Source organism: Bison bison, unplaced genomic scaffold (genome assembly GCF_000754665.1).
Source record: "Bison bison bison isolate TAMUID 2011002044 unplaced genomic scaffold, Bison_UMD1.0 scf7180017864486, whole genome shotgun sequence".
Taxonomy (NCBI): domain Eukaryota; kingdom Metazoa; phylum Chordata; class Mammalia; order Artiodactyla; family Bovidae; genus Bison; species Bison bison.
The window spans coordinates 5,630,469-5,655,755 of NW_011495046.1; the positions used below are offsets into that span (position 1 = coordinate 5,630,469).

Genomic DNA, 25,287 nt, shown 5'->3' on the forward strand with positions numbered 1-25,287 from the left:
AAACATTCATTCCAAGGATTTCAGGAAATAGTTATGTAAAGATTCTGTGTTCACTAAGAAAACTGAATTACCTCATGCCCCTTAGTACATCTCAGTTTAAGAAAGGGAATTCCTGGAGGTACATTTGAAGGTATCGTCTCAGAACCACAGGTGTACCTTATGCAGAAATGCATACCTACAAGGTTGCTATAAACATACATCAAATTTTACCTTGGCTTGTAGAATCTGCATCATTTTCCTTTCTAGTAGATAAATCCACAGGTTTGTCAACAGTTCCAGAAGAAACTGATGGTGAGCTAACAGATTTGGTAGTAAACTCTGGCTCTTCAGATTTACACAAAAATGGCACAGTCACTTTAGTGTCATCTGTACACATGCCATCAGCTGAGCTAGCTATGTTCTCGTCCTGGGATTTCTGCAAAGAGAAAGTAACAAATAACTATGTCATTAAATACTAAGTGACAAAAAGGATCATATACTCTATTTTACAATAAACAGATGATATGGAGTTCGGGACAAAATGGAGTAAGCATACTTTTCTCTCTACCATGTTACCGTACCTCCAGTCTCTCCAGCACCTGCAACTGAACTAGATTGAAAAGGACAAAGCAAGCAGAAGCCGCTGGGAAGTGGATGAGAGCAGGAGGACCAAGAATCTTGAGACATGAAGCAATGTGAAGTCTACCAGCGAGGAGCACCAGGTCTGGTGATGAGACCATGAATACTTCAGCTTCCAGGGGCCAGCCTATCCGGGTCCACAAGCCACAGCAGGAACCTGAAAAGGCATTGGCCTGAGCCAACTGTCCCCCGTAGTTGCTCCTGCTGGTGCTGAGCCACGAGCCCTGGCACATACTGCTGGGGTACTGCCACCAAGGATGCAGGCCCTGGGCCCTGGGGCCTGTTGTTCAAGCGGCCCACCCCCAGCCAACATGGCCAGCCCCTGCCTTGGGGGCCATCTCTGCAAGGACCGAGAGCACACAACCTCCTCTGAAACTCCACCCCAGGGCAAAGATGGCTTCCGGAAATGGACGGTGCTGAGCAGGAGGATGGCTAGGCAGAGAAGAAGAAAAAGGGAGGTTATGACTGGGCCCCCTCGCTGACCTGCTTCCTACTGCTTACAGGGTCGTCCCAACAAAAGAGCACTGAACCTGAGTGAAAGGGTTTCTAGCCGGAGCTGCTGGACAGCATCAAGAGATGAAATTTTTTCTCTGACTGTCCCCTCGTTATGGCAGGTGGTCCCCGGGTATAAAAAAGACTGGAGAGACAGGCAAAGTGACATCAGAAATTCTGGTCTTACCAAATCCACTTTTAATCAAGACTGTAAAATGTCCTCTGAAGAAGACATATTTACAGTAAACTTCTGTGTTTAACTTAGGAGAAAAAAGCCTCTCAAGCCCTGAGGGACAGTCTTGTAGTAAGAACCTGGTGGGTTTTCTCCTGCCCCCACACATCAACCCACTTCCCCGCAGGGGTACAGAGCTGTCCAAGAAACTGGGGCTGCCAACAGCACAGATGGAAAAGCATCAAAGAAGAGTTGGCTTTCTTTGGCCAGGGATGGGGAATGTCATGAAATGATCTGTGTGTTGAAAGATCAGACAAACTCTGAAAGCTTCTAACAATGTTCCAAGAGGTAAAGACAAATACTCTTAAGACAAATGAAAAGAGAGTTGTCAGGCAAACAAATATAAACCATAAAAGAAAATCCAAAGGGAATTTAGAATTGAAAAATACAACAGAAATTTAAAAATTACAGAATGCTCCATTGAACCGCAGCAGCATACATTCCTCTCAAGTGCATATGGAACACTTAAGAAAGACCACGTTCTAGGCTACAGAACAAACCTCAGCAAATTCAAGAGAATGGAAATCATAAATATAAGTATATGCTCAGTCCATAATGGAATTAAACTAACAATCACTACAGAAATATAGCTGGGAAAAAAATCTCCAAATATCTGGAGATTAAGCATTACACTTTTAATACACATGCTGAAGTCTTTGGACAAATTAACAGAGTCCATCAACACTGATCCATGGATAGTAAACAGGCATTAAAACATTTTAATGACCGTCTCAACTTCAGCAACACTATTATGCCCACAAATGCGATAATGCAGATGAAATGGACCAACCAATTCCTCAAAAAAAGTAAACTGACAGAACAGATAAAATGAATTGGCCTATATTTATTAAAGAAAATGCATTAATATATCCTTGCCAAAAAAAAAAAAAGTACCAGGCCTGGTGGTTTCAGTGGTTAAGTTCTATCAAATATTTAAGAAAGAAATATCACTAATTCTACAGTGTGTTCCAGAAAACAGAAGCAGATGGAACACTCCCTAACAAAGTACATGCAACAAAAACTGACAGGAGCAGCAGACATGCTGGGCAACACTCTGTCAATCATCAACATCACAAGTAGATGAAAAATTAGCAAGGATACACTGGACTTGGACAATACAGCATCAACTGATTTGATCTATTTAAAAACCTATTTTCCATGCAAAACAACAACAAAAAATTACATTCTTCTCAAGTGTACAATGAGCACCCACTGAGACAGTCTTCACGAATTCAATAAGAACTGAAATTATTCAAAATACGTTTATAGACAATGGAATTAAACTATAAATCAGTAACAATGACATGTGGAAAATAGAATATTCAGAAGAAATATACTTCTATCCAATGCATTTGTCAAAAAGAACGTCTCAAGGAAAATTAATAGTTTGAACTGAATGAAAGTGAAAATATCACATATTAAGACTTGTAAGATAGAGCTAAACAGCTTTTGGAGGAACTTAAAATGTTTATTAGAAATGAACTGTCTTAAATCAGTTAATTTAAGCTTCGACTTAAACTAGAAACTAGAAAGAGCAAAATAAAACAACATTCTTCAAGGATTAATGACAGTGAATGTACAATGTCCGGAATACCAGCTGGTGACAGAAAGGAATACACCATCACTACACACAGTGACTGGGCCACATCTCAGAGGCACTGTGCTGAGTGAGAAAAGTTCGTATCAGAGCTTACAAACTGTATGATTCCATTCATTCCAGTCTGGAAAAGGCAGAAACACAAGCAGATCAGTGGCTGCAGAGACAGTAGGGCAGAGACAGTAGGAAAGAGTCAGTAGGAAGGAATTCTTTGGGGTCTGGAACTATTCTGTACGCTGCCTACGGTGGGGATTACAAGAATTCAGCCATGTTTAAGAACTCACAGAAAACATACATACAACAAAAAGTGAATTTTACTTATGATAAACTTGAAAAGTTAATACAAATGAAAAAAGTCATTATTTCCTAATGACTGAAACACAAGGAAACGATAGTCCATTCTGTTTGTGTCAAATGACTTAGGCTATCACAGTAGTATTATTTATTATAGCCAAAAAGAAGAAACAACACAAATGGGCATTAAACACATGAATGGATAAATAAAATGTGGTAAATTCATACACTGGAATGTTATTTGGCCATAAAAGAACCAAGTACAGATAAATGCTACAATGTGGATATATCACAAAAACTTACTAAGTAAAAGAAGCCAGACACAAAGGACCACATATTATGATGTTTATATGAAATGTCAGGTAAATCAGAGACAGAAATGGTACATCAGTGGTTATCCAGGCCTCGGAGAGACAGGCAGAAATGGGAAGGGTGATGACTGTTAGAGGTTAACAGGGCTTCTTTTGGGGATGATGAAAATGGGTGAATTAAACAACAATAAATGTCACCCCCCAAATGCAGACTAGATTACTTGGGAGGGGAATGTCATAATTCAGCTCCTAACACATCCTCCACTTAAGAGGCCATGAACAAGAATTTCCTGTAGACAAATCCAAAGGCTGCTCCCTCGTTCAGCACTGCACCCTGACCCTCGGCAGTCCCAGCACACAGTCAGCACCTAACCACAGCATGCTCAAGCACTTAAAGCCAGGAGTGCGTATGTCAAGAGTTCATGTAGTTGGGGATGAATCAGTGTAAAGCAGGAAAGATGTGTCCTAAAAGGACATCATCTACATCCACCCACAGAACATTTTAGTTTAATGGCTGTTAGTTCTGTTTCACCTCTATCAAAGGGCACTCTCCTCCAAAATTACAATTCACTGAAACAATTTTTTTCCCACCCTGATAATGACTTACCACATTTAACTTCTGTGGCAAAAGGAGCCCCTAGGATTTTTATTTAAAGAACACTGTAAATGTTACAGGATATTTTACAAAAAGATTTTAACTTATAACAATGATAACTCAACAGTCACTTACTTTTTAAATATCTTAAAAAGGTATTTTAATTGCTATAAACAGCACAGTACACTGACAAAAGACACCAAATCCTGTGTACACTACGAGTAGGAAAAGAATAAACACTGTACAACTCAGCATGTGCACTAGCGCTGAGATTACTTCTCAGTTCTCTTTTTAAGGCTTGAAATACATAAAAAAAAATAAGTTTCTTTTTCAGTTTTGCACACAGAAAAGTGAAGCCATATTTAACTGCACTGTTCACTTAGTATGACTGGACTGTATCTGCCAAGTGAATGACTGCACGCTAATGCCTCCAGCAGCAGCGATTAGAGGTGACTGACAGAAACCACACACTGTGTACTGCCACTGAGACAGGGAAACGGCTGAGTGAAGGAAATACATTTCGGATTCAGCACAGCTGAATGCAGAAACTTCAAATAGCACTTCCAAAAATAAACCTATTTGGTTATAAATGAGGGAGGGCTGTGTCTACATTAGCTCTTGTGCACTGATGAACAAGTTTACACCTACGGAAGAGCTGGCACAGCCTCGGTTGACAGCTGCGAAAGCAGGCCAGCTACTCCTCAGGGTCAAACGGACAGTGAAGGGCAGTAAGTCTTCCAAAGAGCAGGCCGCAGGCTGGGCCATCTCATTCTCTTCTCATGTATCCATTAAAGAAAACACTGCATTCCCAACTCCAGGACCTACTTTATTTTTACCATATTTCCAACAATTTTTTAAAAAGTATTTCTTGAGGAGCAAGGAACCATTCTGATTATGTCAATACTGTAAACAACTATAAACAATGACTAGTTTTCTAGTTTCTGTGGAACACAAATTCATACACCAAGGCGCTGACAACTATTAAAATGACTACACTTGAACTAAGAAAGTAGTCAAATCATGAACTTACCAAAAGCAAAATATACAGACCATGGGAACTAGGTTTCAAATGCTACTTCCTATCCACTCTGCCCACTCCAGAATCACGTAACCGGCACAAAAAGTGAAGCACTTAATTCCATTCTTGGTACGGCAGTAGACCATGTCAGGGACATGAGCATCGTCCATGCTACCACCCCAACTTCTCAAACCCAGCACACATGCAGCAGTGACACGTGGGTCTTCTGGTCCTCTGCCCAGAAAACAGTTTCTCATCCTCTAGCCAGAGCTGACTGAGGCGCCACCCACTTGCCGGATGCACCCTACTGTTATCATGTGCTAAGAACACTCTAGTTTATTGCCATCAACAAAGGCGACTGAGCCAGAAGGAATGCCAGAGACAGTCTTACTTGCGCCTCCTGCACTTTCTGAAGCTCTGACTGAAAGTCTTCCGCATTTCCATTGTCCTCATCAGTGTCACTGCAGATGCCACAAAAAAACGTAGGCGGAAGCTTGAGTGTGTCTGCTTTTGCCTTCTCTTCAACTGTTGGCTTCTTTTCCCAAACAATAACACATTCTTTCTCATTATCTGAAAATCCAGGCAATGCAAACAAAGGAAAGGTAAGATAAAAGTAGATGAAGCCCAACCAACTCCACAATAATGGCCCACAATGTCACCTACAGATTAAAGACCCAAACAATAAGACCCTGGATGCTAATGGAGAACTAGCACCACCAGGAATGATGTTTTCCCTTCACATTACTTTTAAATATTTTAAATCACCATGGCAAAATTGGTAATCACCAATGTGACCAGATTGGGAGATTCCTTTAAACAGAAGATTTTTAAAAAACACTTTAAATTACTTGCTTTAATGTTACATACCTGTTACATTTTCTTCTGACAGTCTACATGTTTCTGAGTCATCCAGATACAGTTTTCCATTGAGTTTCTTGACAGCTGTGTCGAAATCTTCATCTTAAAGTATAATTTATTTTATTAAATAAAAGAATTTGCAGTAAATTTCAGGAGATTTCCCAGCCAGGAATCTAGGAAAATCATCTGCAACTTCCCATCCACTCTCCCTTACTCTCTACATCCAAATAGCAACCAGTTTCCTGATTCTACACCCAAACGCCTAGTCTGAGCTGCTCTGGCATTTCGGGGCTCCGAATGCCTCTATCCAGTTCCTACAACCCAGTCCTCTAAATCACTGCCTGAATGTCCTACCGAAATTATTTTGAGACCATAAGCCCCTGCCTGAGAACTCAGATGGGGCCCACAGAGCTCGCCTACTCAGACCCCGTTCCTGCCGCATGGCTCAGCCACCCATCCCTCTGAGACTCCAGGGAAATCAGAACTGCTTTCAGTCCCCTCAGAACGCCTGCCCTGTTCACAGCAGACACGGAGGGAATGCGAACACACGAAGGCAGCTCTTCTAACCATGACACCCACGGACAGTTCACACACATTTAGAATCAACACGGACCTGCACAAACAGCAGGGGTGGGGGCTCCAGGAGGCTTAAAGTAACTTCATGAGCCCCGTTCACTATGATGAGCATGAACAGAATGCTCTATAGCAACAAGAGACTCACCGTCCTCCTCCTCTTCGCTGATGTAGTCTGGCCTGTTCTTATAGCAGAAAAACGTAGGGGGAAGCTGAAGTCTGCTTGCAAGAGCTCTTTGCTCAGGGGTCGGGGTTAGCTCATACACAATGAGAACATCATCATCAGAGGGAAGATCCTCAGGTTTTTTCCTCTCTTCCACTACAAGACAAATCAGAAAGACTGATAAAGACAAGGTGGTAGGTAATTAATACCAATATTGTAACTAAAATAAAAATCCTGGAACTTCATTTTTAGGTTAAAACATCATGCTGATGAAAACACACACACTCTGATGTGGACACAGCTCAAAACCCTGAGAGTTAGAAGCCTGAGGAAATGTTCTATCAGAACCCTCAGTGAACACAGAATCGCCTTAATAACCAGGAAAGAAATCCTACTTTCAGTAACTAATCACTGAAGAAAATACTACTGATGGCTATAAATTAGTGCTGCCATAACCATACTTGGCATACTAAATGGTTTAGCAAAATACCCATGCATTTGAAACAACTGAAAAAAACTAAAGAAATCATGAGCAAATATTAGTATAAATACAAAACTAACTCAAAGCCAATCCCAGTGAGACCCCACAAAGAAAGCTAACAACTGCCAAGGCTGGTGAGTGATTAGAATTACATCCACTTTCCTGTATTTCCAAGCATGATAACATTAAATTAAACCTGTTACCCTCTGGGTAAATCATACTGTAAGAATCTAAGACAATGTCTGTTCGCTGAAGAACCATGACCACCACCACCACCACCACCACTACCAAAAAGGCAAAAGATGGGGAGAAAAGGAACTCTTCACACAATAGGTTGTGGTCTATAAAAAAGGACTTCTAACAGAGCAAGCAAAGTCATGGAGCATGGCTGTGAAGCACTGCAAGTACAACCAGTCCAAAGTGAGATATACTCCAAGTGGGAAAACACACACAGGGTTTTGAACATGTGGAAAAAAGAAAGGGGGATAATTTCATTTTTCATACTGATCAGAAGTTGAAATGGTACTCTGGATGTAATGGGCTAGGCTGAATAGATTATTAAATTTAACTTCATCTGTTTCTCTTATTTCATCTGTTTCCTTTTATTTTCAAACATGCTATAAATTTTAAAATTACATATACAGGTCATACTTTATTTCTACTGGATGATACTGATCCAGAAAACAGCTCTTCTCAATGCTGAAGGAGCCCTTCACTCACCCTCCTTTGTTACAAAAACTCAGCATCAGTTCCTGGCCAGGCCCCACGAGAGGACACTGTGAGACAGACTCCTGTTAATGAGACGGCCTCCTTGGGCCTAAGTCCCCATCTCTTAAGGTCCTCTGAAACCAGGACGTTCTCGCACCTGAGAACCGGGCTCTTTGTCCCGCAGCAGTACATCAGTGCATTTGCTCCCAGACCAGGGCTCTTCGCCTAGGATCCACAGAGTCTGTGCACCAATATGTACCATTCACACACAAACACACACACAAAGGCCACACAACTTTTCCAAAGATTGCATCCTTAATCGTAAACATAAGAGCTGCTGCAGTTAGGAGCACAACCTGTGTACTTTACAACTGAGCTCCTAAAATCACAGGTGGTCACTTGATCACTGTAGCTGTCTGGCACTCGAGACACAGCTGTGATTCTGGGGGTGAGTCTTGGTCTCCACAGCCTACTCCTGAGGGTCTCTCACAGAGCCTACTGCTGAGTCCTCTACCCAACTCCACTCTAGCATGACTCCACAAGGGCCTGCTCTAACTGGGAATAGCGAGATATGGGGGAGCTCTTCCAATAGGGCCAACTTCCACACACAGGATCTTTGTCAACCAGGGAGCCTAGGTTCCCTGTGGTCCACATGCTGCTGCCACTGTGTCTGGACTCAGACAGACAGTGATGGTTAGGTGATACACAGGTACTTCACTAATCACAGGAGAAAACGATGATGTACAAAACAGACACGGTAAAGACCACAGAGATCCACCTCGAAACAACAGAGTATAACATGTGAGAAAACATGACATCCAAGTACAGAGAGCAGCATTATGGGGTCATGATAGCCTTGTCACATGCACGCTGCAGCATCAGGCACTTGATCTCACACAGCCAGTTACACTGCTGAGCACCAGCAGCTGCTGACAAGCGGACACCCTAGCATACTGCCAGTGCCAGCTCTGTACCTCTGTTCTCAGGCTGTGAGGAAGGGGTGCTGGTCCAAAAAGCCATTGGATTAGATTTAAAAAGGCTAAAATTAAATCCTAGAAAATAAAGAGTATTTCATTTTTGAACATTTTGAGAATTAAAATGAATGCAATTTTAAGATATAAAAGCCAGATTCCATCCATTTACACCAGTGTGGCTGTCCCACGCATCCACCTATCCTATCCCAAGGCTTTCATTCTTTGCTCATTGCCAGATTGCTCAGTGGCCAGATTGCCTTACCTAAAATGTGAGCATGCAGTACCGTCCAAGAACATAAGAATAGTAACTGCAGAACAAACTTACTGAAACCACCAGCTTCGAGTGAACCCTCACGATTTGAGTGCTAGTGGCCTTAAGCTGGACCCAGTGCTGAGCTGAGTTCTTGTGCTCTGCTGACAGACATGTCTCCCTGAAGCTGACATCTCCTCAACAACGTGTACACACGCTCTCTGCTGCTGCTGAACACTCACCACTAAATTGGTTTAGGGAAGAAAACAACCCACACAAACATATTTTGGGAAGGAAAGTGGGGAGGGAGAGAGGGGGAAGAGGAAGACAAAGTCTGCCTCATCTAAAGACCAAGTGCTTACCCTTTTCTGGAGTTTTAAACGTGTGGCTGGTTGAGAACTGCTCCTTCAGAAAAGCAGGAGAGGTGTTTTTGACTTTGCCATCAGAAGCTGATTTGAGATCAGAGTTCTGTGACTCCTGGAGACCACCAGGTTCCACTTTTCTCTCAGATCCACTCTGGGCTGCAGAACTGGCTTCACTACTGTTATTTTTCAGAGGTGTGTTAAAACTAAATCCAAACAAAGATCCAGTAGCTGAACTGTTGCCAAATGCAAATGGTTTTGACTTCTCACTGCTAAAAATGCTTTTAACAGACTCAGAACCAAATACAAACTTTGGGGGTGAAACCACTGCTTTTGTTGTTGGTTCAGGGGTGCCAGACACCCCGCCAACTTCTGAGGTTGTGTCTGCTGCATCATCACCCTGAGACAAATCAGTTCGTTCTCTGGTGGTTTCTTCCAGCACAGCGACAGCCATTTTCCCACAAGGTGACTCCCTGGGAGTGGCTGAACGAGCGACGTGAGGTGTTATCAAAAAATCTTTTTCTTGGGCCACTTTTGCTTCATCAAATATTTTCTTAAACGAGTCTGCAACATCCTGTAGTTTAAAACGAACAGCTAAATGTTCTATTTTTCTTTCTCCATCTGCAAAATCACATGCAGTCCACACCCACACTCTTTCGGTCCCTTTCATATTTTGCAAAGTCATGTCTGGAGTTATTCTGTGGTTGGCACAAAGTTTTAATACCTGGTCCCTTCTCATCACTATACGAACTTGCTTGTTTTCATAATTCTGTAAAATCTTTATATCGCCGATGCCTCTTTCTTTCCACTGACCAGCATCTTTATCATACCTGTAGAGTTTGGCTCTGTGACTAAAAACAACTTGTTCATTTTCCTCCCCACTGGACACCTCGACTAGATCAGGCAAAGGGACAACAGGCTCAAAGTGCTGTCCGTCTCTCTCCTCCTCCTGAGTGACATCGGAGTCTTCGTCCGTGCCCACTGAGGCCCCACTCTGATTCAACTTGCCAGGGGACTTGGACGGGCTCAGAGCAGACTTGAAGCTGAAGTTAAAGCCGGTGGTCGACTCGCCAAAGCGGAAGAGGTTTTTTCTTACGGGGCTGCTGGCCAGTGGGGAGGCGTGCACAGAGCTGCTGCTCACGCTGTCATCCAGGGCATCCTCCCTGAGGTCATAGTTGTCCCACTCCAGGGTGGGCCCAGTGGTCTCAGTGTTTGGTGCGCCACTCACATCTGCAGCAGTGGTAGCTCCTGCTCTGGAATCCTTACTCTCTTCATCACTGACTTTTGTCTGATCGTTTGTCAAAAATGTTTTGAAATCTTTTAGCCCACTCTTCATTTCTTCCGCTCTCTGTATTAACTTGGCAGCCCTGCCAGTATCCACAAGCTTATGGGGAGTCTGCAGGGGAATGTCTAACAGAAGTCGCTGGCATTCCTCAAATTTCTGCTTGAATTCTTCAGCCAGTTCAGGTGTCTTGAATTTTGCCGCCAGCTGCTCGAGTTTGGCATCGCCATCAGAAAAGTCACTGGCTAACCACATCCAAGCCCTGTCCGAGCCGGAGAGGGGCTTCAGGTGCATGGTGGTGGTGATCCAGTGGTTGGCACACACCTTTAGCACCTGTTCCCTCCGCATCAGCATCCTCAGTTTGCCGTTGACTTCATTTTTGAGGATTTTTAAGTTCCCCAAGCCCCTTTCTTTCCACTGACTTATCTCAGCATCAAACCTAAATAATTTCACCCGCTGTGAGTAAAGAACTTTCTCATCTTCCTCTCCTGTGACCAGCTCCACTTTCTCAGGCATCTGGACGACTGGTTCAAAATGGATGTCGTCACTGTCCTCAGTCTTATAGGCATCATCATCTTTCTCAAGGTCAGCACAAGCGTCCGCTTTATCAACTAGTTTACTACTTTGTGATGAGAATAACTTCTCTCCAGCACCTGAAAATCCCTTGAAATTGGGGTCTTTTTTGCCAAACTGAAACCCTTCTCCTGAATTTGACTTGGCAAGATCTGCAAAGGTGAAAGTGCTGCCAGTCTGACCAAAGACCACAGTACTCCCGTCTTTCTGACCACCAGTGTCCTGAGCCTGACCACCAGTGTCCTCTCCAAAGGACTTTTCAGTAGTCTTCTCCTGATTTTCTGTCTCCTGAATGCCAAATTTAAACCCACCAGCAGACGCAGGGGAAGAAAAACTAAATCCTTCCTTTGCTGATTTAGAGTCTGTATTAGAAGAACTCTGAAATTTAAATGAAGGTGCATTTTCCTGATCCACGTGCCCAAATTTAAATCCCTGTTCTGCACTGCCGAACTTAAAGGCTTTTTCTGAAAAGTTACTCTTAAATCCTGTTCCTGTCTGACTTGCACAGGAGTTACCTGCCTCAGCTGTGGAGCCCACAGGGAAACTGAGAGGCACTTCAGCAGCAGGGTTCTGGGTTGGGTTAGAGGCACCACAAGCCACACATTTTGGAGAACTTCCTTCATTTCGTATCAAGCAGACATCGCAATCCCACTGTCCCTCCTTCTTGGCGAACAGCCCCTCAAGTCCACTCTTTGGAGCCTTGACTGTCTCTGAAGAAGCAGGTGCCGGAGCAGCAGAAGCTGGCGGATTCTGACCTGGGTTCTGACAGGCCACACACTCGGCCATGCTGGCCTCATTTTGCACTGAGCAATCCCACTGTCCTTCCTTCTTGGTGAAAACGCCTTCAAATCCACTCTTTGGAGTCTTGCTTGTCTCTGAAGTACCAAACTTTAACGAGGCAGGTGCTGGGGCAACGAAGGCAGGTGAACTCTGTTTCCGTGGAGTCTGACAAGCCTCACATTTCACAGAACTTCCTTCATTTCCTATCAAGCAAACACTGCAATCCCACTGTCCCTCCTTTACTGAAAAAACAGATTTGAAATCACTGCTGGCAGCCTTAGGAAGATCTCCCTGGCCAAATTTAAAGGAAGGTTGCTTAATAAGTGGAGATTCACTTTTGCTAGCAGGCTTTTTATTCTGACACGCAATGCATCGAGACACAGTGGGTTCATTTCTTACTAAACAAACACCACAGTTCCAGTGACCTTCATTCTTTAGAGTCACCAGTGCAGATCTACCAGGAGTATGTTCTGAGCCGGGTTTAGGAGTAGAGATAGTTTCAACTAATGGTGGGCCGAGGAGCTCCTTACTGCCTGGGTTTAGATTCTGGCAGGATACACACTTCTTGGCAGTTGCCATGTTCTTCAGTGAGCAGCTGTTACAATACCACCAAGATCCTTCTTTCTTTGCAACCTGAAATTCAAAATTCATAGTTACACCATCAGATTTGTCAATATCCTTACTGTCATGACCTGTGGGTTCTTTTACAGTTTTCGTGGCCTGATGGGTGGTTGTGGCTACATTTGCTCCTGAGGCTTTCAACAGGCTCTGGGCCTCTTCAAACTTGCACTTGAAAAGGGCTGCCTCCTCAGGCGTCTTGAACCTAATGGCCAGCTGCTCTGGTTTGGGCGACTCGTCGGCATAGTCCACAGCATACCACACAAAGGACCTGTCTGAGCCGGCGTTAGGGGCAAGGGCCATGTCTGGGCTGATGTAGTGATTTGCACAGATCTTTAGCACCTGCTCACGTCTCATGAGCAGGCGGATTTTACCGGAGGTTTTGTGCCTAAGGATCTTAACATTGCCGATTCCACGCTCCTTCCATTCTCGGGACGCTGCATCGAAGCGATACAACTTTGCACGATTGCAGAAGAACTCCTCCTCATCCTCCTCGCCAGTCCTCACTTCGATCTTGTCAGGAAGAGGCACCACGGGCTCAAAGTGAGGGCCGTCGTCTTCCTCGTCCCCCTGTGCGCTTCCCCCGTCAGCATCGTGACCCTTGCTGGCCGGCTCCGTAGCAGGCACTCCAAACACTGATTTCCCTGGGCTGTAGAAAGTAAACATATCATCACTACGTCGAAAACCAGAATTCTTTGGCTGATTTGTACCCATGTTCTCAGTAAATGAAATTCCAGGCACATTTTTGCTTCCAAAATTGAACGTATTTCGAGGTCCCATGTTTTGAGCAGCTTTTGGTCCACTGTACCCATCTCCCTGCAAAGGTTTATCTGAAGTCAGCAGACCTAATAGGCTTTCATTATTGTTGTAAGTTGTAGCAGGGGGCTGTGCCACAACCTGTGGTGAGGAAAACGTGAAGTCACCATCATTTGACTTGAAATTTGAATTAAATTTGAAAGGAGTCGGCTGTGTTGTATGTGCAGGTGCTGCCAGAGATGGCCTCATTCCTTCACCAGGCACCGGCTGAACAAAACTGGTTTTTCCAAATTCTAAAACCTTAGGTTCTGCAGATCTTGAAGCATGTGCTGCAAGTGGAGGTTTTGTAAAATAACCTGGTTCTGGCAAAGGTGGATTTGTGCTTGTTTGTTGAACATTGTAATTAAAGTAATCATCGCCCCTGGGTGATAGAATTCCTGTCGCAGGAGACTCAAAACGCAATGGGGGGCCATACATGTCTTGAGAGAACATGCACGCTGATGAGCTCTGCACGGGTGGTGTGTGCATCTGCTGGGGGTAGCCGTAGACGTGCTGCTGAGGTGGAAGCCTGTTCATGCCATAAACCGGCCCCTGGAAAAAGACAAAGTGAAAGCTTTTGTAGGCTGTCTATAAAACTATAGCTTACCTCGATACAAACCAAATCTCATGAACCTCAAACATGCATATAAATATACCACTAGAGCATACACTGCGTTAAGAGAAGACATTGCTACAAGGACACTTACAGCTCTAGTTCTCGGCATGACCCAAAAATTGCCTTAACCAAAGACAGCATCTTACACATCTAATTATACCTTCCTGACTCCTAAACGTGGTGTCCAATGATGTTGATAATGATGATGATGACGATGAGCGCTGACATTTGTTAATGTGCCACCTAGGCATAATTTCAAGTTCTGTACACATAGGATCTCATTTAACAATTCTCAAAACCCTACAAACTAAGGCACTAGTATCATTCTATACATAAGGCACAGAGAAGTTAAGAGCCAGGGCCTGGATGCACCCAAACCCCAGTCTCTGCCCGGCTCTGCTTGGGCTGGTCTTCATGGACACTTAGTCACAGTGCCTAGGCCTGCGAGTGCCACCCACGGTGCTCCAAAGAGTGCATCACAGTCCTGCCTCTGTCACAACCAGATGATGAAGTTCCCACCACCACCACTCCTGTTCAAAAATATTCTAGATGTTCATACATATTGTATTAAAATTAGATAACTAAGAAACATACCTTCTCTATCCAGAGAGAAATTTAAAATAGCTATACCTCATGGGACATTTAAGTTTTAATGCTGAATTACTTCTTGAATTAATTTGTAGGAAGCCTGGACAATTAAAAAGGAGATATTTATAAATGTATAAATTATTCCTTTGTTACCTTTGTGGGAGTAACATTAGCTGCTGGTCTGAGTAGATACTGAGTATTATATGCTGGTGACTGACTATAACATACTGAATGGCCAGTAGTTGCAACTAAAAAAAAAAGAAAAAAAAAGAAAAGAAAGAAAACACTGTTAAAAAAAGTCTATGCTGCAGGGTAGTACTATCTAGGCAAGAACTATAAATACAAAAGCAGCAGAAATCAAAGATTTAACTACACAGACTTTTAAAACTTTACTATACATCAAAATACACCAAAAAGATGATTATCAAATGACAAACCAGAACAACTGCCAAGTGTAACACAGGAGCAGTGAGGGCAGCAGCAGGTTGGCACCAAGAGAGCCCCCACAGCGAGCACCAGGAGCTAAGAGGAGTGGTGGGCCCCCTTCCTGAGAAAGAGGGGCTCGATGTGAAGACACAATCCTGCCACATCAGGAATATAGGGGAGACACTGGCCACAGGAAGGACTTAAGGAACCAAAACATATGTGGTGGCCTCAGGGCCACATTTTTGAAGTGAGGCTTGAAAATCTGCAGAATGACAAGGTTGCATTTTATACTTAAGCTAGCAACAACATTCAGGTCAAAAATCACCTGGCAAATTCACATAAAGGATCTCAAAAGTAACACAAAATGTGCTTCTTGGTGTAATAAACAGGATACAACATGACTAACACTTGAACTGGTGCCCAAACTATTTGCCCCACCTGCTTTGTGTGCATGTGTGTTACCAGAAAACCAACAACTAGAAGACACTCCTATTGATGGTAAAAACAACCAACAGCCATTTGCCTGATCTGTTCTATGAAAGTTTTACCAGAAAACAAAACAACTTAAAAATCATTTATATCTTTACACAAGGAGGAAGTGGAAACTGAGACACAAGAGGTGCTGAGCAGCTGACTCTGGAAAGTCCTGCAAAGGCCCAGTGAGGGTGAACCAGGCCCAGTGAGGGTGAACTGCGTCTACACAGTCCACAGGGTACCACAGGGTACTGTGCTCCCTGCACAGTAACACAGAGGCAGTGCCACTGGAGAAGCCCACAGCTGAGCAAGGAAACTAATGCGCTGCCTGCAGGGGCTCCTCTGAAACATTCCCAGGAGAAAATAGGCAAAGAACACAGAACAAGTGGATGGATATATATGGGACAAGAATTGTAACATGTGAAGTTTAACTAGTGACTTTATCACTGAGACTGAAAGAAACAGTTCAGATGTCTTATAAACCTACCCAAAAAAATCCTATAGAAAAAAAGCACCAAATGAATAGGTAACTCATGAAATCTAAGTGTGCTGAACATTCCTAGTATTAACAAAAACAAAAATTTTAAAAGCTGATATTATTTTTGCTTTTAAAAAAAGGATTTAATAAACTCGTAATAGTTAATAACTGGCAAGAGTGCGGACAGACAGGCACTACCAGATCCTGGAGGTAAAAGTGTAAAATTGGCACAGTTTTTCAGGAAAAGCAATTCCCCAACACAAGAAATCTTATAAAACCCTGAAATCCTAGGACTGTGTTCATGGCAATAATTACAACACCAACAACGGGAAATAAAAACCAGGAAGTAAAACTTGTAGAGCTTCCATGTGATGGGGCCCTCGTGTTCATTAATGGTACCATCAAAGAATACTGAGTAGAAAAATGCTAAGAACTTAAAAGTAGTATTTAAAACACATGCTTACTCATCTCTGAACAAAATGCTAATATGGTGAAAATCTCATTAAAAATTCCTTATGAATACAAAGAGAAAGGACCAGAAAAAAATGCTCCAAACTGGTAGCAGAACTCTCCGTGACACGATTAGTTTCCAGTTTTCTTTACACTCGTCAGTACTTTTGAGCATTTCCTTATTTGAGCTTATTGATGGTTTTTAGTCATCTACTGTCAGTAGACAAGGGCCACCCTGGCACATCTGGGCCTTCACTAAGAAAACCATCTGTGAGTTCAAGAGGGTGGTCAGGAGCTGGGACTCTTGGCTCGAGCCAGAGCTGACTGTGACTGTCAAGCAGCCCACTGGTGTCTCCATTCCTCTCACCTGTCAAGTGAGGGTGTGCTGCGTCTACACAGTCCACAGGGTACTTGCAAGAATAAAATAAGACAACATGAACGTTATGTTCAGATGTGTGTTTAACAACCAGAAGACCTGTTATGCACATACAAAGAAGAAACAGAACTTGTGACCCACAAGGTGCCCAATGATAACCACACAGCATCCAGAAAGCCTCAGAGGAAGCCAGATATGAGCCTGTCGCCGCCAGTCAGGTTCCACATGGTGTATGGCACCTTAGGCAGTCAATGTTTAAATCTGGCAGGCTCCTCACATCCACACCTATGACTGATAGCATTAGTGAGTCTGACTTCACAAAGATCTTCTCTGTCACCTGTTGCACTTGAAGGACACTGTCATGAGAAGACAGCAAGCTGCTCTAAGGAGGACCCTAGGGACCATCACTAAGGTACTAAACTAGGCCACACCATTCCCAATCTTTCTTTTGAACTAAGTGGAGAAGATTCTTGAGAGTCCCTTGGACTGCAAGGAGATCCAACTAGTCTATTTTGAAGGAGATCAGCCCTGGGATTTCTTTGGAAGGAATGATGCTAAAGCTGAAACTCCAGTCCTTTGGCCACCTCATGCGAAGAGTTGACTCATTGGAAAAGACTCTGATGCTGGGAGGGATTGGGGGCAGGAGGAAGAGGATGAGATGACTGGATGGCATCACTGACTCGATGGATGTGAGTCTGAGCGAACTCTGGGAATTGGTGATGGACAGGGAGGCCTGGTGTGCTGCAATTCATGGGGTGGCAAAGAGTCAGACACAATTGAGCGACTGAACTGAAGACCAATTAATCTAATTACCTCCATTTCAGGAATCTCACGTGAAAAACACCTGTCTTCATCATCACTCTGGCTGCCTGGGGGCACGTGGCCTGAAGTCAGAGCACCAGAGTCTGAAGCCTCTACCAATAATGACGTGTGTAATAATGGGTGTCACCTAATCTTCCAAGCCCATTTCATCTAAACATGGGAATTCATAATGGTATCTCCCACTTTGGGTTACTGTAATTGAATGAAATCACATACACAACGCACCTGGCACACAGACAACCCAGAGGGCAACTGCCTGTACCCTGTGGTTCACTGAATGTTTACTGCATACTCTAAGTAAATGCCTAATGTGCACACACACCCCCCACACACATAAATACAATAACCATGTGATATAAGTATTATTTCTATGTTTCAAACAGACAAACTGGCTCAGAGAGCTAAGTAAGAGTACAACCTAAAAATCCACTCTGCCCTAGCTCAAACTCTCTCCTTCCATATACAAAAGATTTCCCAAGACTGTCAGACCTCTCAGAATGTCATAAAAATAATTCCTCAAAGTTTAATTTCATAATTAGGCAGCTCTTAATGAATTAACCATCAGTTAACATTTTTCCAATATAAGGCATAGTTCCAGCTCAGTCTCAGCTCCTCTGAGATGTGCAGTCAAGGGTTCTTTAAGCCTTTACATAAACAGGATCAGATAAAGCTTGTTTTGTTTCTGGAGTTATAAAAATCTTGGTAACAACAAAAAATAGCTTAAGCAACATATAGATAGACAAAAACATGTAATAAATTAAGGCATACAGACAAGGTGATTTCGCAAATTTCCTAAATGAAGGAGGCAGCACTACAGTATCGTCACTAACACCTGGGAATATTCAGTTGCCAACTCACCTGTCAGTGGGGCCCCGTGAAAATTCTGTGACCCCTGATAACTATCAGGCACTGGGTCTGGTCCATAATTCTCTGGAGGCCAACGATGAGGGGACCCTGAGCTACTGCTATTTAGTTTCAACTCCTGCATTTCTTTCTGTTGGAAGAAGAAAAACAACTTTAAGCATTATATCATGGTGTAAACAGTGCTAGAGCAAATTTAATATCTGATGATACCTTTTCAGAGAGTCCATTCTCCAGTCAGATCTGAGCACCAGGTGTTGACGTAAAACATGATTCTTAATTTCTTAAAGCTTGTTTTTTGCTCTCATTCTTTTCCCTCCTTAGTATCATTACCGAATCCACTCAATCTAGTCAGCTCTAACCTAAAAAACGGATTCATCTCCCTTTCCATTCTACGTTTACTTCATCTTTCTAAAGTTCTGTTCAGGACTTCCCTAATGGTGCAATGGATAGGAAGTTGCCTGCCAATGCAGGGGACATGGGTTATATCCTTTTGCTCCAGGAAGATTCCACATGCCTCAGAGCAAGTAAGCCCTCGAGCACCAACTACTAAGCCTTCCGATGACAGCCAGTGGTTAGGGATCAGACAAGAAAAAGGCAACACCTCCCCAACCCCAGAACCTACAAGGCAAGTACTTTTCAGGAACAAGTCATAATAAGTGAGGTCAGAGACAGATCCAGCATGGCTACCCTCTTCTTCTACAAGTGTTTCAGATGAAATTCCTTGGCAGTCTAGTGGTTTAGGCTCAGTGCTTTCACTGCTGCAGCCCTGGGTCTAATCCCTGGGTGGGTGGGTGGGTGGGAAGGGGATGGCAACCAAGATGTCCGCAAGCCAGGTGGTGTGGAGAAAAAAAAAAAAAAGTATTTCAGGAATAAAAACTTCCTGGGAAAAAAAAGACCCTTAACTATTAAGGTCAAAAATACATCTTAAAATTTCAAACTAAATAAAATTTTCCCCACTCATCCATCTATACTGTATCTAGTCCAGATGGTCTATATCTAAAAATAAGAAATGAATGGAATCAGCTGGAAAATTTAACTGGTCACCACCAGCATCTGGACCATAGATTTAAACATCCAATTAAAGATAAAAACATAATGTTAAAACTTGAACAACTAGAACACGTGGTGAAAACTAGTTTTGACAAGTCTCATTTTATGGATGAGAAGACAAAGAGACAGAAAGCTAAGCAAGTACCTGACCCAAAGGCACACAAGAACACCATGTAGGTGCCAGAAATCTACATGGTTAGCATGTAATATCATGAAGGTCACAATTATACAAAATTAACACACAAAATCTTTATGCAAATTCAAAAGTGTAGAAAATACAGGTTTCAAGATTTTCCTTGCCATGATTTTAGAAGCATGAATGATTTAGTTCTTGTCAATGAGCATGAAACAACTTACTTGTACTTCCAATTCCAAAGAAGTAAAGTTCCTTTGAGTGCTACAGTTGAGGTCACTTTCGTAAAGTTAAAGCACAATCATGTACAGACACCTGCGTCTTTACATAATTAGGTCAAATTCATATGAAGTAATAAAAAGATAAAGAGACTTTTTAAAGTTTAGACCACTTGTGAAGTCTTAACTATAAATGTGATATACACACTAGTCAGTCTGAGCTATAATCTCACAAACCAAGGTATGAAGACTAGAGATCGCTAGTTCACTCTATCATTGGGGACCTCCTCTATACTGGGAACAGGGTTATGGTTTGGATATGAGTTGCCATCTTTGAAAGATTCACATCTTGTGGAGGATAAAGACACATAAGTAATTTCAAAAAATAAGCTAATGTCAAGACGGAAGCATGTAAAACACAGTGTGACTCTACAGTCACGCAGCAGAGGAACATCTGGAACAGTGTTAGAAATGAGTGAGAAAGTGGTCAATGAAGGAATCTTGGAATAAGATAGGCACAGTTTAGAAAAATCAAGGCATTTACCTTAATGGCCTCCACTTGTTGGCAGATCATTTTCAATAAGCAATTTTGATCTTCTGCCCACTGAGGTGGTGTTTTGGGAGAATACTGAAAAAATAACAATGAAACAGTATTTAAAACATCTAGAACACACATTCTGCAGTAAAGTGACTCTTCTCTTTTCACTTACCTTACAACTTCTATTTGGTGATGGAGAGTATTTGGTGGGAGATGAAGTTGAGTGTTTTATTTCTGAATCTGCATTTCGTACAGACCCATTTTTATGAAGAGGCGCTCCTTCACTGAACTCATCGAGCTCCTGCATGACTAAATTAAGCATCTCTTTAACAGATTCCAGGGGCACAGGCAACTAGAAATAAAAGGCAACAATCAACATCTTTAGTTTGCAAAATCACCAACAGAAGAACTCTCAAATAAAGATTTTTTTATCTTACTAACTTACATTTTCATACTTCTGTGTGACAAGCACATTGTACTTTATGTAACAACACACAGAAAATGCTGTGCAATCTAAAGTCTCCTAACCCTCAAGTCCATGCTGTGTCTACCTCTCCTGATGGTGGCAGCAAAGGCAGAGCAATGTTAACTGGGGAGTTTTTCCATGTGAGCAAAGTAAGTCACTGATTCTGAATGAGAGGAGAGGAGAAACACAGATGCTGGCATGCACCAAACATAACCCTAATCCAAGAGCAGCAACATAAACTCATCAATAAAACAGGTGGAAGGCTGAATGTCAGTGAGGTTAATCCCATCACAACAGCCTCAAACTGCTGACAGCCGGGGAAAGGTGGTCACAGGAGACAGTGACAAGGGGAGAAACATCCCGAAGTCATGAGCAACCACCTGATTTCATTAATATGTTTAACTGCCAAGTCCACACAGAACTAGTCTTAGTGGCAACATTTGCTGAATACATCGCCAGGTAACAAAAATAAATGCCAGCCTTTTCTAATTCTCCAACAAGCATTTTTGTAATGTTATAAACCTAAATGTTCACATTTAAACACACACACACAAAATAAGGCAAAGTAATACTAATTAAATAAACACCCCACTTCTGTGCATTAATATGGTATCACTAAGCATTTTAAAAATTACCAAAATATAAAATCAAGGCAAAATTCCTTATCGCCTAGTTATCAATAATAAGAAAATACAATCTGCAACTTACTTTCTTAACTACCGACAGATTTGAATCACAGTCATCTAAAATCTTTATCAGGTAGTCCCTGGTCTTTCTCAGGTAATTTTTGCATTCTTCTTGTTCTTCAGAAGAAAGCACATCATTATCAATGTCTTCTGCTTTTCTGTGAAAAAGCTATACACAAGAGTGCTTTATGAAGCAATTATGTTTTAAAAGAAAAACCCTTTAATTTAAAGTACCACACTACTTACCAGTGCAAGATTCCAATAAGAAATGACGTTATTAATAGATTCAAAAGCAGCCATGGCATCGTCTATATTTCCATTAACTACATCCAATATAGCGAATGTGATGCGTGCTTCATCTTCGTATTCCCCAACTTCACATGCCTAAACACATTGGGTAACTTTCAGTCAAGCTGCCTCTACCCAGAATATCAAACCCGAATATTTCCCAAAGATTTTGCACGATCTAATGAGATCAGCATCTCAATGTTCTTCTCTGCCATGTTGCATCTGTGACAGGCAGTGGACTTAGAAAACAAGACTACCATTCAATAGTTGGGCAATTAATATAAGCAGTTTCTACTTCCATTTCCTTATTTAAAAACTAGAAGCCCAGACCTCCAGCTAGTTCACGATGGGATTTTCCGTTACCTGAATGTCTGCACTATGGAAATGCCTGAACAGAGGGTCAGCAGGCTCAGGGATGCTGCTCTTCTTCTTGATCATCTTCAACAATGGCAAAACCTTTTTCCAGTAATGAACACTTCTGCCTATGTATTCTCGTTGATCATAAAAAGAATTAAGACCACTGCCCTAAAATACAAAGTTAGAAGCACACAAAGAGACACAAACGAAGATTAAAAAACTCACTTGCAGGTGCTCTGAACAACTGGCTAAAATTTCAAATCCTAGGCAAAATAGAATCTCAAGTCATATGCTCACCTTTCCAAATTCTAGAATAACTAAGCACTTTACCATCAGCACTCATTCTAGACCCAACTTTGACACAACTCCAACGACACTACCCAATCAGGCAGCCTATTCTTTTTTCCTGAAGTTGCTATAGGTGCCACAGAACAGACCTCAAATATTAAGCAAGGTCTATAATGCCCTTACCTATAGAGCCTTGTGCCACCAAACAGATAAAAAAATCTTCAGGCTGGTAACTTAACAGCTAATACCTGGTAACATTTACTGTGCTAGGCACTGTTTTAAGCACTTACATGCAGTGGCAAGATTGTAAAAATACATTTCACCTGACACAATATGAACACACTACTACTGTTTTTAAACAAAAAAACATTCAAGGTCAAGTATGTCATGTAAAAAAATTAAGGTAATGTTCTTACAAACTGCTCCACTTCAGTGAACTCACCGTTTTCTGAAGGCACTTTGCCCAGTGCACGAGCAGAGCAGGCTGAAGGCCAGTTTTTTCCTGGCCTCGTAGAGTGTTTATGTCACGCTGAACTAGAAGTCGCAATTTTGCTGAGGTCCCAGGTCTAAAAAAAGTTTTATTTAATGAAATTGATTTATAAACATGCAGTTCAACACTTACATGTATGTTAATCATCACATGATAATTAAAACTTTACATGAGAATTAAGTCCCTGTGCAGTTAAGTTAAAGGAATTTTTTTTTTAAACTACTTACACTGCTTTTCTATGAATTAGATTACAAACTGCATCCCACCATGCTTTCTGTCTTTCTGTGCAAAGCTGTTTACACACAGGCAGTGGCAAGCACAGAGGCTGATAGAAGCTGCAGTGAGAATTAGACTTTTCCTTTAACTGTAAGTGGCTGGTATATATTACTCCAAGCAGAAATACCTGTTTTATTTACAAAAAAAAAATCAATTTAGGGGAAAAAAAAAAACCAAAACAGTATTCATGGTATTTAAGTTATTAAAATCTATGCTTACTTCAAGATCTAAAATACATATTGACTCAGGTGCATTTGTTTCAAGTCTTGAGGTTTCCTGGGGCAAATGATGAAAAAGCTGTTTCAGCCATTTTCGAATTGCAGGTAAGGTAGGCAATGAATCCCACTGTAAGCCAAGCCAGGTGAGGTGTTGAAGACTACCATTATGTGCCCTAATGGCACCTGAAATAAAGCAAAAAAAAACAAAAAAAAACAGCTTGAGGTTTTGGAAATTTTTGTGTGCCATCAGTTTTGCCAACATAAAAAACTGACTCATAGTAATATTAAATGTAACTTAATGTTATAACTGCTTTTCAGTATCAGAGTACAGGGAAAATCTATAAGCAAAGTCTAGTGTTCTTAATAAAAAGAGTTTTGATGGAAAAAGTTCTTTTGAAGGAAAAAAAAGAGCCTCACTAGAACTCAACAAAACAAAATCTACTGACAGAGGTCAAATAAAGAATAGCCATCTGGTAATAAATCTTGAAACAACAGATCTTCCTTTCGGTAAAGAAATATGAAAACAGTGGGCTATCACTACATTAATAAATTAAGAAATTCAATACTAAAAAAGTTTATGGGCTTCCGAAAGCATAAAAGAAGAGCAAGCTTTCTGGTAATACAGCAATTTGCGAGACAAACACGTCCATAAACTTTATCCCAGTAATTATGTTTTTAGGAATCTGTATAGAAAAAGAAATGGAGACACCTAAAAATTGTCATCAGTATTTTTAATGTAAGTGAAAAAACTGGAAACAGCTTCCAGATGGAAACTGGCAAGTACATTATAGCTATTTCATTAAAAAGATTGTATTAGCATCAAAATGATACTTAGGAGAGAATTCATGACACCAATCACTTGTACAGAACTATTCAGAAGAAAAGCACCTGCTACCATAACCACTACCAATACCTCATATTACCCTCCCCCCATAAACCCTAAAAGTAATTCAGAATAATATTAAGTCATTATTTCTGGATAATCCCCCTGTTGCTATTATATATCTCCTGGTGTAAAAGGATTAAAATGTAAAGTGTTTCCTTAGGAAGATACCACTTACCAACATCATATCTAGCCAATTCATCAGGATCCGGTTCTTGTACATCAATGCTTCCAATATCATCATTACCAAGGAAAGAGCTATCCTTAGGTAACTGACGAGAAAACAGAGCGTCGTACAAAGCTGACTGCCCACTCCTGTTGGCAAAGGATTCTACAACCTCTTTTAAAAAGTCTTGCTTGTCACGACTTAAGTTTAGCAGCATATGCCCTGAAAAACAAATTATTTCCATCATTTAAAAGACACAGATTAAAGTTACATCTCTCAACAGTTTCATTCACTTACCCTAAGGGGAAATAACATGACATTCTCAGAATGAACCCTCCAGCCCCAAAACCACAGCTGGACCCAAAAGGGTGCTGATGTGAAAAATGAATAAACTATAGGTGTCAAAGCATCTGCGTCTATGTGCTAGAATAAAAGGAAAGGAAAAAAATGTGTGTGAAAAATCCCAAAAGGATTTCCTTTTGGAAAAGTGTGGGATTCAAGTGGCCAAAGGAGAACAGGATCAAGCTCAAATTTTCTGTCCTGATACACCAAATTTCTAAAT

At 41.8% G+C, this 25,287-nt stretch overlaps 1 protein-coding gene across 2 annotated transcripts in view; it reads right to left on the minus strand.

The window, feature by feature from the left end:
• The window catches only part of RANBP2 (RAN binding protein 2), a 44,884-nt gene that overhangs the window by 6,015 nt on the left and 13,582 nt on the right, over window positions 1-25,287 (minus strand). Inside the window, exons 8-24 of one of the 2 annotated variants that reach the window (XM_010862983.1) lie at window positions 24,738-24,947; window positions 23,678-23,859; window positions 23,410-23,585; window positions 23,135-23,258; window positions 22,411-22,572; window positions 22,006-22,143; window positions 21,782-21,928; window positions 20,780-20,959; window positions 20,614-20,697; window positions 18,663-18,798; window positions 14,932-15,026; window positions 9,527-14,126; window positions 8,915-8,992; window positions 6,737-6,907; window positions 6,025-6,117; window positions 5,549-5,727; window positions 211-415 (exon numbers count right to left, since the gene is read on the minus strand). In XM_010862983.1, the coding sequence (XP_010861285.1) occupies window positions 211-415; window positions 5,549-5,727; window positions 6,025-6,117; window positions 6,737-6,907; window positions 8,915-8,992; window positions 9,527-14,126; window positions 14,932-15,026; window positions 18,663-18,798; window positions 20,614-20,697; window positions 20,780-20,959; window positions 21,782-21,928; window positions 22,006-22,143; window positions 22,411-22,572; window positions 23,135-23,258; window positions 23,410-23,585; window positions 23,678-23,859; window positions 24,738-24,947 (6,960 nt within the window). The remainder of the gene's footprint in view (window positions 1-210; window positions 416-5,548; window positions 5,728-6,024; window positions 6,118-6,736; window positions 6,908-8,914; window positions 8,993-9,526; window positions 14,127-14,931; window positions 15,027-18,662; window positions 18,799-20,613; window positions 20,698-20,779; window positions 20,960-21,781; window positions 21,929-22,005; window positions 22,144-22,410; window positions 22,573-23,134; window positions 23,259-23,409; window positions 23,586-23,677; window positions 23,860-24,737; window positions 24,948-25,287) is intronic. The other variant, XM_010862984.1, reaches the window with a different exon arrangement.